At 58.8% G+C, this 13,006-nt stretch overlaps 2 protein-coding genes and 1 long non-coding RNA gene across 3 annotated transcripts; all 3 read left to right on the plus strand.

Annotated features, from left to right (window-relative positions):
* Positions 1-236: 236 nt before the first annotated feature.
* OSGEP (O-sialoglycoprotein endopeptidase) lies at positions 237-2,633 on the plus strand (the record flags this gene model as incomplete). The annotated part of the gene is made up of 8 exons (XM_050987702.1): positions 237-382; positions 466-515; positions 763-841; positions 1,100-1,165; positions 1,803-1,893; positions 2,219-2,294; positions 2,367-2,465; positions 2,537-2,633. Coding segments are annotated over 8 exons (647 nt in total), but the record flags the coding sequence as incomplete, so codon positions are not given.
* Positions 2,634-2,771: 138 nt separating this feature from the next.
* TTC5 (tetratricopeptide repeat domain 5) lies at positions 2,772-11,122 on the plus strand. Its single transcript, XM_050987701.1, has 11 exons — positions 2,772-3,071; positions 3,406-4,463; positions 5,529-5,691; positions 5,780-5,994; positions 6,618-6,807; positions 8,196-8,287; positions 8,804-8,860; positions 9,101-9,247; positions 9,744-9,931; positions 10,323-10,467; positions 10,907-11,122. The coding sequence occupies exons 2-11, from the start codon at positions 4,380-4,382 to the stop codon at positions 11,057-11,059; spliced, it is 1,434 nt and encodes a 477-aa protein (XP_050843658.1). The 5' UTR covers positions 2,772-3,071; positions 3,406-4,379; the 3' UTR covers positions 11,060-11,122.
* LOC127061162 (uncharacterized) lies at positions 6,814-7,824 on the plus strand. Its single transcript, XR_007780622.1, has 3 exons — positions 6,814-7,260; positions 7,303-7,582; positions 7,697-7,824. It is a non-coding gene; the product is annotated as an uncharacterized LOC127061162 (long non-coding RNA).
* Positions 11,123-13,006: the final 1,884 nt, after the last annotated feature.

The raw sequence follows: 13,006 nt of genomic DNA on the forward strand, positions 1-13,006 counted from the left end.
TAGGCCGCGATAGGCCGCGATAGGGGCGCGATAGGGGCGGGGGGAGGGAGGGAACGGCCGGTACCGAGGGGATATAGTGATGGAGGGGCGGGGAAATGGCCGATATGGGGGGATATCGCGACAGGGGCGTGAGGAAACGGCCGATATCGTGACGGCAGAGGGAGGGAATGGCCGATATCGCGCGATATCGCCACGGGAGAAGCACGGAATGGCCGATATCGCGACTGGGGTGTGAGGAAACGGCCGCTCTCGCGATAGGCGACGCCCCCCCCGTGCCCGCCCGCAGGTGATCGCCTACGCCCGGCGCCGGTACCGGATCCTGGGCGAGACCCTGGACGTGGCCGTGGGCAACTGCATCGACCGATTGGCCCGGCTGCTGCAGGTGGGACACGCCCACCCCGGACACGCCCAGGTGGACACGCCCACCCGGACACGCCCACAGTGACCCCGCCCCTTTTCCCGCAGATCCCCAACGCTCCCAGCCCCGGCTACAACGTGGAGCAGCTGGCCAAGAGGTGACCCCAAAACCCCCTGAATTTACCCCAAAAGTGAGCCCAGATCCCCCTGGAATGACCCAGAAACTGACCCTGAAATCCCCCCAAGTGAGCCCAAAACCGACCCCAAAATCCACAAAACTGAGCCCAAAACTGGCCCGAAATGACCCAAAACTGACCCCAAACCCTCGACCTGACCCAAAATGCCCGGATTTCACCCCAAACCCTCAACCTGACCCAAAATGCCCGGATTTCACCCCAAACCCAGGGGCCGCCGCCTGCTCCCGCTGCCCTACGTGGTCAAAGGCCTCGACGTCTCCTTCTCGGGGCTGCTGTCCCACCTGCAGGTACCAAAATCCCCAGATTTCACCCCAAAACCACAGAGAGACCCAAAAACCCTAAATCTCACCCCAAAACCATGGGGGGAACCAAAAATCCCCAAATCTCACCCCAAAACTGACCCCAAAATGACCCAAAACCCCCCAGATTTGCCCAAAATCCCCCAAACTGACCTAAAGTGACCCAAAAATCCCCAGATTTACCCCAAATCCCCCAAACTGACCCAAAATCCCAGATTTTCCCAAAATCGCCGTTTTTCACCCCAGGCCGTGACCCCGAAGCTCCTGGAGTCGGGGGAGGCGACCCCGGAGGATCTGTGCTTCTCCCTACAGGTAATTAGTGGCTAATTAGGGGTAATTAGTGGTTAATTAGGGGCAATAAGGGGTAATTAGCGGTTAATTAGAGGTAATTAATGGGGCTGGGACTAAATAATGGGGTTTTGGGATTAATTAATGGCTGTTAGGAGATAATTAATTGGGGTTTAGGGGTGATTAATGGGGTTTTGGGGGTAATTAGTGGGGTTTTGGGGTAATTAATGGGGGTTGGGAGTAATTATTGGGATTTGGGAGTTAATTAATGGGGTTTAGGGGTGATTAATGGGGGTTTGGGGTTAATAATTGGGGGTTTCAGGTGATTAATGGGGGTTTGGGGGGGTTAATTTTGGGACATTTTTGGGGCATTTTGGGGCCATTTTGGGGACATTTTTGGGGTCATTATTGGGATTTTTTGGGACATTTTTAGGACATTTTTGGGCCATTTTGGCTCAGTTTTGGGGACGTTTCTGGGCTGGTTTTGGTGCCGATTTTGGGCTGATTTTGGGCTAACCTGGGGCCGTTTTTGGGTGGTTTTGGGCCATTTTTGCTCAGTTTTGGGGACGTTTCTGGGCTGGTTTTGGAGCTGATTTTGGCCCGATTTTGGGCTAACCTGGGGCCGTTTTTGGGTGGATTTTTGGCTGTTTTGGTGTCCCAGGAGACGGCGTTCGCCATGCTGGCCGAGGTCACCGAGCGGGCGCTGGCGCTGACCCGGGCCCGGCACCTGCTGCTCGTGGGGGGCGTGGCCTGTGAGTGGGCGGGGTCACACCTTGGGTGGGCGCGGTCTCACCTAGGGTGGGCAAGGTCTGACCTGGGGTGGGCGGGGTCTCACCTGGAAGGGGTGTGGTCACATCTGTGAATGGGTGTGGCCACACCTGGAGGGTGTGGTCACCTTGGGGATGGGCGTGGTCTCACCTAGGGTGGGTGGGATCACACCTAGAGAGGAGGTGTGGCCATCCAGAAAGAGGTGGGGCTCAGCTGTGTATAAAAAGGGGTGGGACCTTCATTTGCATGAGGGGGCGGAGCCAGGGCTGGGCTCACGGCCACGCCCAGGTAACACTCACCTGTGCCCAGGTAACCACCGGCTGCAGGAGATGCTGCAGACCATGTGCAAGGCCCGGGGGGCGGAGCTCTGCCCCATAGACGACAGGTGAGGGCGGGGCCTGCCTCGGAGGGGGCGGGGCACACCTGCGGGGCGCACCTGTGACCTTTGACCCCCCAGGTACTGCATCGACAACGGCGCCATGATCGCCCAGGCCGGCTGCGAAATGCTGAGGGTGGGGCAGGTGACGGAGCTCAGCCAATCAGGGATCACGCAGAGGTCAGGGGGCGTGGCCAGGTGGGCGGGACCGGGAGTGGATTGGCCGGGCTCTGACCTTTGACCTCTGGCAGGTATCGGACGGACGAGGTGGAGGTGACCTGGAGGGATTAAAGTGGCCACGCCCACAACGGCCACGCCCACTTAATAAAAGAATGCCCAACCCTCTCATCTCCTGGCCACGCCTCTTTTTCTGGATGATGTAATTTGATTGGTTATCCCACCCATCTAGAGAGGACCAATCAGCTTCTGAGATTCCTTGTCAATCACTGGTGGAACCCTGCCCTATTACTGTCAATCATCTGCTGCAAGCCACACCCCTTGCTTTTGGTTACATTACCACCTCATCTGTCAATCATCAGCTGCAAGCCACGCCCTTTGCATTGGGTTACATTACCACCTATCTGTCAATCATCTGTTGCAAATCGCTCCCTCTGTCAATTGAATCTCGCCCCTCTCTTGCCCATCCGCCAATAGGATTGGTGGGCGGTGTTCCGCCAGCCAATAGACGGCCGGGGGGCGTGGCTTTGCTGAGGGGCCCGGCTGTCGAGGGCGGGAGCGGCTCAGTCTGTGAGGGGCCGGCGCGGGGATCGCATACGTTACGTGCGGGTATGTGAATTACGGTTGTGGGGGATTGGAGCTCTGTCTGTGTGTTCCAGTCGCGACATGGCGCCCCATCGCGATCCCGACCCGCGTTCCCCCCGTCGCCGCCAGCCGCGGGCGCTCGGGGTTTTAGCGGCGTCGCAGAGCAGCGGCGGCGGCTCCTTCTTCACCCGGCGGGGCAGAGAATGTTTGGGGGCTCCGCCGGCATTTGGGGGGCCGCACAAACGCTCCGGGGGCTCCTCGGGATTCATTAATTAGGGAGGGATTAATTTGGGAGGGATTAATTGGGAGCCGGCCGTCCCGGTTCCGTTCCGTTCTGACTCCGCTTCTCTCCCCTCAGGCAGAGCCGCCGGCGAGAAACGGCTTCTGGAGGATCGCCACTGTATAACTTTCCGGGTTTTTTTTTCTTTTTTAAAATTTGTTTGGGGATTTTCGTTTTTTTTTTTTTTTTCTTACGCTGGAGATTCTCAATTCATTTTCCCTCAGGATTTGCCCCCGCTGCCACGTGTTCACCCATCCTCCCCCGCAAATCTGATTTCCTGTACTTTGGTACAGCTTTTAAGGCATATTTAGAGTGTTTCTCATTATTTTGTAACTTTCGGTGGAATTTTTAAGCTTTTTTACCCTTGTCGGGATTATTTTTGCCCTCAGGAATGAGCCGCTTGCAAGAAACCGCGCCCCGAGGACCGCGGCGCTATAAAACTACAGTTTTAAGCCTTTAATTTACATTTTTTTAATTAGGTTTTCCCTCCAAGAAGCTATTTTCGCATTTCTGTTTTTCCGGGGTTTTTTTCTGTTTTTTTTTCCAGTTGTTTTGATGTCATTAATATGTTTTATTTTAAAAGTTTTTATACATTATATAATATTTTATTTTATACATTTATTTGATTCATCGCTGGAATAAATCCTACTTTACCGTGGAATTTACTGCGGGTTTGATGGAGTGGGAAAAGCTAAATCTTAATTTATATAAATTTTTTAAAATAAAATCGCAAACTTTTGTGCCCTCTGGTAACCGTGAGGGGGCCGGGAGGGGCGGGGCCAAAGCGCGGCGGGAAGTTGGGTGGGCGGGGTCTCACCTTAAGAGGAAATGAGGCCCCGCCTTTAGGGCTGGGATTCACCCTTAAATGGCAAAGAGGAGGCGTGGCCTCATTAAAAGCTATGGGGCGGCCGCCATTTTAAGCATGAGGCGGCAGCCAATAGGAGCGCGGCTAGGAGGAAGACACCGGAAATGACTGCGGCAGCAGCCAATGGGAGCGCAGCCGGGCAAAAAGGCGGTAGAAAGAAACCGGAAGTGGGCATGGCCCCGCTGTCATGGCGGCGCCCGAGGAGGAGGCGGCGGCGGCCGACGGCGAGGGGGGGGAAGGCGGCGATGAGGAGGCGCTGAAACGGCTCGAGGTGGGGCAGGGGCGGCGACCCCCGGAGGGGGGGAGGGGCTGGGGGCTCCGGGAGGGGGAGGGGAGGGACCCCCGGGTGGGGGGAAGGGGCGCTGAGGGAGGCGGTGGTTCGTGAGGGGGGGATGGGGTTCGTGAGGAGAACTTCGCCCAAAATGGCCTCAAATCCGCCCAAAAATCACCTCACAAACCCTCATGGGGCAGCTGCGGCCTGTGGGGGGAGGCTGGGGGATTTTGGGGTGTTTTTGGGTGTTTTGGGGGTGTTTTGGGTCTTTTTGGGGCAGTTTTGGGATGTTTGGGGGTTATTTGGGGCTATTTTTGAGGTTATTTTCGGGGTATTTTTGAGGCTTTTTTGGGTTATTATTGAGGTGATTTTAGGTTGATTTTGGGTTATTTTTGAGGTGACTTTGTGTTATATTTTCAGTCGATCTTGGGTTGATTTTAGGTTGATTTTCTTTGGGTTTTTTTTTTTTTTTTGGTAATTTGGGGTAAATTTGGGTAATTTTTGGACGTGATTTTGGATTGTACTTGGAGGTGATTTTTTGAGTATTTTTTGGGTTAGCTTGGAGGTGATTTTGGGGTTTATTTTCAATTGATCTTGGGTTGATTTGAGGTTTATTTTGAGTTGACTTTGGGTCATTTTTGAGCTGATTTTGAGTAATTTTGGGGTCGATTTTGGGTTGTATTTTGGGGTAACTTCAGGTTATTTTAGAGGTGTTTCTGGGTTATATTTCCAGTTGATTCTGGGTCGTTTTTGAGCTGATTTTGGTTTATTTTAGGCTCGATTTTGGGTTATATTTTGGGGTAATTTCAGGGGTTTTTGGAGCCGATCTTGGGTTATTTTTGGGTCGATTTTGGGGTTTTTTTGGGTCGATTTTGGGGTATTTTTGGGCTCGATTTTGGGTTATATTTTGGGGTAATTTCAGGGGTTTTTGGAGTCGATTTTGGGTTATTTTTGGTCGATTTTGGGATTTATTTTGGGGTTATTTCAGGTTATTTTTGAGCTGATTTTGGGTTATTTTTGGGGTAATTTTGGGTCATTTTGGAGCTGATTTTGGTCCCTCCGCAGGCCCTGGTGACAGATCTCTATCACTTCCGGGACACTCTGCCCTCCCGTGACCCCGCCCACGACCACACCCAGGACCACACCCATGACCACGCCCAGGACCCCACCCAGGACCCCCTGGTGGCCGAGATGGAGCGGACGCTGAAGCTGATGGAGCAAATCCACGGTGGGGGCGTGGCCTGGAAGGGCGTGGCAGGGCGTGGCAGGGCGTCTCCCCTCCAGCCCCGCCCCTGACCCCGCCCCTTTCCCCGCAGTATCCCCGGAAGGGCGTGGCCGAGCGCTGGTACTGCGCGCCCGGGCGCTGGGCGTGGCCCCGGAGGTGGGCGGGGCCAGGGCGGAGCTGGCACTGGGCCACGCCCTGAAGCTGGACCCCGCCCTGGGCGTGGCCTGGAGGCAGCTGGGCGAGCAAAGATGGCGGCGGGGCGACCTGAGGGGGGCCCGGGAGGCCTTCGGGGGGGCCCTGCAGCAGGTGGGGGAGGGGCCAGGGGGGTTTGGGGGCAATTCGGGGGATTTTGGGGTTTTGGGAGATTTTTTTGGTGATATTTGGGGGTTTTTTGAAGGGGGGTTTTGGGTGATTTTTGAGGGATTTTTGGGGTGGTTTTGGGGGGTTTTGAGGTTTTCGTGTGGTTTGGGGGGGTTTGGGGGGGTTTTGGGTGTTTTTTGGGGATTTTGGGTGGTTTTGGGAGATTTTGGGGTCTTTGGGTGTGTCTTGGGTGGTTTTTGGGGGATTTTGGGTTTTCTGGGGTCACTGTTGGGTCGTGGGCTGGGCTGGGTGTGTTTTGGGGGATTTTGGGTGTTTCTGGGGGATTTTGGGTGTATCTTGGGTGTTTTTGGGGGGATTTTGGGTCGTTTTTGGTGGTTTTTGGTGAGTTTTGGGTGATTTTGGGGTGATTTTGGGTTTCTGGGTTTGCTGTCGGGTCATGGGCCGGGCTGGATGTTTTTTGGAGGTTTTTGGGGGATTTTGGGTGGTTTTGGGGTATTTTGTGTGGTTTTGGTGTTTTTTGGGGTATTTTGGTGTTTCCCTCAGGATGGGGGCGTGGCTGTGTTCCTGGCCCCGCCCCTTTCCCGCTGACCCCGCCCCTTTTCCCCCAGGGGGAGGACCCCGAGGCGCGGCGCCTCCTCTCAATGGCCCTGCGCGCGCAGGGGGCGGGGCCAGGCCCCCGGGGGGAGGGGCCGGGCTCCGGGGGGGCGGGGCCCGGCCCGGGGGGCGTGGCCCTGCGCGAGAGCCTGGCCCAGGCGGAGGCGGCGGTCAGGTGTGACCCGAGAGACGGCCAATCGTGGTGTGAGTTCACCTGGGGGACAGGTGGGGCTGGGAGGGGCTCAGGTGTGACCCGAGGGACGGCCAATCGTGGTGTGAGTTCACCTGGGGTTACCTGGGGGACAGGTGTGGGCTGGGTGGCGCTCAGGTGTACTCAGGTATCCCCAGGTGTGCCCAGGTGTGCTCAGGTGTACCCAGGTATGCTTTAGCAGTTCCCAGGTGTATCTCAGGTGTGCCCAGGTGTGCTCAGGTGTGGTTTACCTGTATCCAGGTGTGCCTAGGTGTGTCCCGGTGTGGTTTAGCTGTGCTCAGGTGTATCTCAGGTATCCCCAGGTGTGCTCAGGTGTACCCAGGTGTGGTTTAGCAGTGCCCAGGTGTATCCCAGGTGTACCTGGGTGCAGTTTAGCTGTACCCAGGTGTACCCAGGTGTGCCCAGGTGTGCTCAGGTGTGCTCAGGTGTGGTTTAGCAGTGCCCAGGTGTATCTCAGGTGTACCTGGGTGTGGTTTAGCAGTGCCCAGGTGTATCTCAGGTGTACCTGGGTGAGGTTTAGCTGTACCCAGGTGTACCCAGGTGTGCCCAGGTGTGCTCAGGTGTGCTCAGGTGTGGTTTAGCAGTGCCCAGGTGTATCTCAGGTGTACCTGGGTGAGGTTTAGCTGTGCCCAGGTGTATCTGAGGTGTGCCCAGGTGTGCCCAGGTGTGGTTTAGCCATACCCAGGTGTGCCCAGGTGTGCTCAGGTGTATCCCAGGTGTGCCCAGATGTGCTCAGGTGTGGTTTAGCTGTGCCCAGGTGTATCTCAGGTGTACCTGGGTGTGGTTTAGCCGTACCCAGGTGTGCCCAGGTGTGCTCAGGTGTATCCCAGGTGTGCCCAGATGTGCTCAGGTGTGGTTTAGCTGTGCCCAGGGGTATCTCAGGTGTACCTGGGTGAGGTTTAGCTGTGCCCAGGTGTATCTGAGGTGTGCCCAGGTGTGGTTTAGCCATAACCAGGTGTGCCCAGGTGTGCTCAGGTGTATCCCAGGTGTGCCCAGATGTGCTCAGGTGTGGTTTAAGCTGTGCCCAGGTGTATCTCAGTGTACCTGGGTGTGGTTTAGGCCGTACCCAGGTGTGCCCAGGTGTGCTCAGGTGTATCCCAGGTGTGCCCAGGTGTGCTCAGGTGTGGTTTAGCTGTGCCCAGGGGTATCTCAGGTGTACCTGGGTGAGGTTTAGCTGTGCCCAGGTGTATCTGAGGTGTGCCCAGGTGTGGTTTAGCCATAACCAGGTGTGCCCAGGTGTGCTCAGGTGTATCCCAGGTGTGCCCAGATGTGCTCAGGTGTGGTTTAGCAGTGCTCAGGTGTATCTCAGGTGTACCTGGGTGTGGTTTAGCCGTACCCAGGTGTGCCCAGGTGTGCTCAGGTGCGTACCTGTCGGTTGCAGACGTGCTGGGTAACGCCCACGTGTCGCTGTTCTTCGCGGGGGGGCAGAGCCCCGGCAGCGCCCGGCGCGCGCTCGCGGCCTACGGACAGGCGGTGAGGGGGCGGGGCTTAACCGCGGGGGCGTGGTCTGACTGGGTGTGGTCTAATCAGGGGTGTGGCCAACCAGGGGGGCAGGGTCTGACTGGGGGCAGTGCCTGGTCTATAAGCAGGTGGTGAGGGGGTGGGGCCTATCTGGGGGTGTGGTCAGACTGGGTGTGGTCTAACAGGGGGTGGGGCCAACCCAAGGGGTGGGGTAAAATTGGGGACACCGCTAATTGGGGACACGCCCTAATAGAACCAAGCCAAAATGGGTCTTTGGGGGCGTGGCCCTGAGGTTGGGTGGAGCTGGGGGCGTGGTTTATACCTAGGAGGCGCGGCCATGCTAATGAATCCGGTGGGGGCGTGGCCTTGCCATATAAGGCAACGCATGGCGCTTTTTGGCCACTAGGGGGTGCTGTAAGGTTTGGGTGGGGCGTGGCTGTGACTGAGGGGGCGTGGCTACGCCGCATAATGAAAATGATGGCTCCGCCCACCACGGCATGCCCCGCCCACTCTCCCCTCCCCCTCCAGGAGCGCGTGGACCCCGCGGCCGCTGCCAACCCCGACCTGCACCTGAACCGGGCCACGGTGAGGGGCGGGGCCTCAGGGGGCGGGGCTTTAGGGGCGGGGCCTCGGGGGTGGGGCTGGAGCTGGAGGGGCTGAGCCCTCCCAGTACAAACCAGTACAGCCCAGTACAGCCCAGTAGAGCCCAGTTTGGTGTCCCCAGCTGCTGCAGTTCCTGGAGCGGTTCCAGGGGGCGCTGGAGGGGCTGAGCCCTCCCAGTTCAGCCCAGTACAGCCCAGTAGAGCCCAGTTTGGTGTCCCCCAGCTGCTGCAGTTCCTGGAGCGGTTCCAGGGGGCGCTGGAGGGGCTGAGCCGCGCGGCCGAGCTGGCCCCGGGGTGGGAGGAGCCTCGGAAGCGCCACCAACACCTGATGGATTACCTGGGCAACCTGTGCCGGCTGCTGGAGAGCAGGGTAGGGCACTGGGGGGCACTGGGAGGGGGTTGGGGGGGACTGGGATGGACGGGGAGGGGATTGGGAAGGACTGGGAGGGGATTCGGGGCTACTGGGTTATACTGGGAGGGACTGGGAAGGGATTGGGGGGGACTGGGAGGGGATTGGGTGGGACTGGGAGGGACTGGGTTATACTGGGAGGGACTGGGAGGGGATTGGAGGGTCACTGGGAGGGACTGGGATGGACTGGGAGGGACTGGGAGGGACTGGGAGGGGATTCAGGGGTCACTGGTTTATTCTGGGAGGGACTGGGAAGGGACTGGGCTGGACTGGGAGGGGTTTGAGGGTTACTGGGTTATACTGAGATGGATTGGGAGGGGATTGGGGGATCACTCGGGCAGACTGGGGGTTACTGGTTTCTACTGGGAGGGACTGGGAGGGGATTGGGCTGGACTGGGAGGACTAGGAGGGACTGGGAGCCCCGGTGGGCGTGTCCCTGAGTTGGCCCCGCCCCCAGGGGAAGCTGCGCGGGAAGCGGCGCCGGGGCCTGGCGGGGCCGGTGCCCCTCCCCCTGCTGGGCCCGCTGGGGGGGGCGGGGGGGCCGCGCCCCTCCCCCATCGCCGGCCTGCGCCCCGGGCCCAACCCCCAGCGGGTGGTGCTGGGCAGGGTCCTGTTCAGCCTGACCCCCCCGGGGGGCGTGCCCTAGTGAGTGACACTGGTTTGTACTGGTTTGTACTGGGATTGGTCGAGTTATACTGGTTATACTGGGATTTACTGGGATTTAATGGGTTATACTGGGAGGAGCAGGGTCCTGTTCAGCCTGACCCCCCCGGGGGGCGTGCCCTAGTGAGTCATACTGGTTTGTACTGGTTTGTACTGGGATTGGTTGGTTTGTACTGGGAGGGACTGGGGTGAACTGGGATGGAACTGGGAGGGAACTGGGACTTACTGGGAGGGACTGGGAAGGATTGGGAGGGGGTAAAGGTGGGATTTGGGGTTACTGGTTTATACTGGGAGGGACTGGGGGGAACTGGGAGGTTCCTGGGTGCGAGCCGGGGGCGTGGCCGTGGCTGACCCCGCCCCTCTGCCGCCGCAGCACGATTGGTCTGCAGGACGGGGGCGGGGCCGTGGCTGCGGTCACCGTCTATAACTCCGCCCCCACGTGGGGCGTGGCCGTGGGGGACGCGCTGGGCGTGGCCGAGCCGGTGCTGAGTCAGCACCTGCACCAGCACCTGGGACAGGTGAGACTGGGAGGGACTGGGATGGACTGGGATAAACTGGGAGGGACTGGGAGGGACTGGGAGGGACTGGGATAAACTGGGGGGGACTGGGAGGGGACTGGGAGGGACTGGGGGGAACTGGGAGGGACTGGGGGGGACTGGGAGGGACTGGGTTAAACTGGGAGGGACTGGGGGGAACTGGGAGGAGACTGGGAGGGACTGGGGGGGACTGGGATGGACTGGGAGGGACTGGGATAAACTGGGAGGGAATGGTTATACTGGTTTGGGCTGGTTTGGACTGGTCCATACTGGTTTATACTGGTTTGTACCAGTCCTTACTGGTCCATACTGGTTTTTACTGGTCTGCACTGGTCCGTACTGGTCCATACCAGTCTGTACTGGTCCATACTGGTCTGCACTGGTCTGCACTGGTCCTTACTGGTCTCCCCTCCCCCCCCAGACCTTCTCCTTCCTGGGGCTCCGCGTCCCCTCCCCCCTCTCGCTCGTGGTCAACGGGAAACGCCCCCCGGGCTCCGCCCTGGCCCCGCCCCGCCTGGCGCTGTCCAATCCCAGCGCGCCGCCCGACGAGGCCACGCCCCCCGCTCCGCGTTGACCACGCCCACCCCTCCCCCTGGGGGCTGGGGGGGATTTGGGGCAATAAAGGAAAATTTTGGGATTTCGGTGTCATGAGGTCTGTGGGGGGGCGGGGCTGGGCGGCCATCTTGGGTGGGGCACATGGGGGCAGCCATATTGGAATTGTGTATAGGGGTGGCCATCTTGGGTGGGGTCATGGCCCAGAGCCGCCATTTTGGATTGCATCACAAGGGGCGGCCATATTGGATGAGTATCCAGGAGTGGCCATCTTGGGTGGGGCACAGGGCAGCCATCTTGGATTCTGGCACATAGGGGCAGCCATATTGGACTGGTGTCCAGCAGCGGCCATCTTGGGTGGGGTCATGGCTCAGAGCCGCCATCTTGGATTGCATCACAAGGGGCAGCCATATTGGATAAATACCCAGGGACCGCCATCTTGGATTGTGACACATGGGGGCGGCCATGTTGGATTATGTCACACAGGGGACGCCATCTTGTCTGGGGCGTGTCCCACCCCCCTCCCCCCAGCACCGCCCTCCCTTGGCCCCTCCCCCAGGCAGAGCCACGCCTACAAACATCCGTCCTTTAATCGTCATCTCGAGGTATCAAAATTAACCGAGGGGGGCGGGGCACGGGGGGTGGGGGCGGGGCTGTGTGGTGGGGGCGGGGCGCAGGAAAAGGGGGCGGGGACAGAACTACGGAGGGCGGTGGGGGGGAGGGGCCACGACAGCACGAGCACGGCGGGGGCGGGGCGCGGGGGGCGGGGCCGGGCTGGGGGCGGGGCTCAGGGCTCGTCCTCGCCGTTGGCGCTGTCCCGGTCGTCCTCGCCCTCCTCGGGCTCCTTCTCGTCCCCCTTGAGCGACTCCAGCTGGAAGGGGAGGGGCCAAATGTCAGAGGGAGGAGCCACGCGTCAGGGGGAGGGGCCAAGCGTCAGGGGGCGGGGCAGGGCAGCCCCTCCTGTCCACATGGCCACACCCACCCACACTGGGAGAGACTGGGGGAAGGGTTGGGGGGTCCCTGGTGGGTCCATACTGGTCTATACTGGTCTGTACTGGTTTATACTGGTACCTGTTCGTCCCCCCTCTCCTCGGCCTCGTCGTCGTCCAGCAGGTCGCCCTCCTCGGCCGAGTCCTCGTGGCCGCCCTCGGCCTTGGCCCCCCCGGCCTCGTCCTTCTTGGAGCCGGAGCCGCCCTGCTCCTCCTCGGCCTTGTCGCTCTTGGCCTCTGCGTGGGGGGGGGAAAATGGGGGAAAATGGGGAAAAATGGGGAAAAATGGGGGGAATTGGGAAAATGGGGAAAACAGGGAAATGTGGGGAAAATGGGGGGAAATGGGGAAAAATGGGGATTGTGGGGAAATGGGGGGGATTGGGGAAAATGGGGAAAAACGGGGGAAAACGGGGATTGGGGCAAAACCGTGGGGAATTGGGAAAAAAACGGGATTTAGGGAAAATAGGGGGGAAAATGGGGTTCAGGAGTTCCCACCCGCCCCAAAATTTGGGTTTCCCATTTCCCTGGATTTTAGGGTTGCTCTGCCCCCGAATTCTGGGGTTTACTTGATCCAATTTCGGGGTTTTTTTGACCCAAAGTTTGGTGTTTTCTCCACCCAAATTTTGGGGTTTTTTGACCTGAATTTTTGGGTTTTCTCATCCCAAATTTAGGGGTTTTCTTGACCCAATTTTGGGGTTTTCTCCACCTAATTTTGGGGTTTATTTGACCCAATTTTGGAGTTTTCTCCACCCAAATTTCGGGGTTTTTTTGACCCAAATTTTTGTGGTTTTCTCTTCCCAAATTCCGAGGTTTTGTGGGGCCCAGTTTGGGGTTTTTTTGCCCCAAATCTGCTCACTCTGCTCCCGCTCCAGCCGCTCGAGGCTCTCCAGCAGCGCGTCCACCTTGGCCTTGATCTGCCCCAGCTCCTTCTTGATGCTCTGCAGGTCGTCCCCTTTCACTGAAACCGCCCAAAATCACCC

The sequence above is a fragment of the Serinus canaria genome, unplaced genomic scaffold (assembly GCF_022539315.1).
Source record: "Serinus canaria isolate serCan28SL12 unplaced genomic scaffold, serCan2020 HiC_scaffold_147, whole genome shotgun sequence".
Classification (NCBI taxonomy): Eukaryota; Metazoa; Chordata; class Aves; order Passeriformes; family Fringillidae; genus Serinus; species Serinus canaria.

Coding starts and splice junctions, on each gene's coding strand:
- TTC5 (XM_050987701.1), top strand. CDS start 4,380: ATGGCGGCGCCCGAGGAGGAGGCGGCGGCGGCCGACGGCGAGGGGGGG. Junction 4,464..5,528: donor AGGCGCTGAAACGGCTCGAG/GTGGGGCAGGGG, acceptor GTCCCTCCGCAG/GCCCTGGTGACAGATCTCTA. Junction 5,692..5,779: donor GCTGATGGAGCAAATCCACG/GTGGGGGCGTGG, acceptor CTTTCCCCGCAG/TATCCCCGGAAGGGCGTGGC.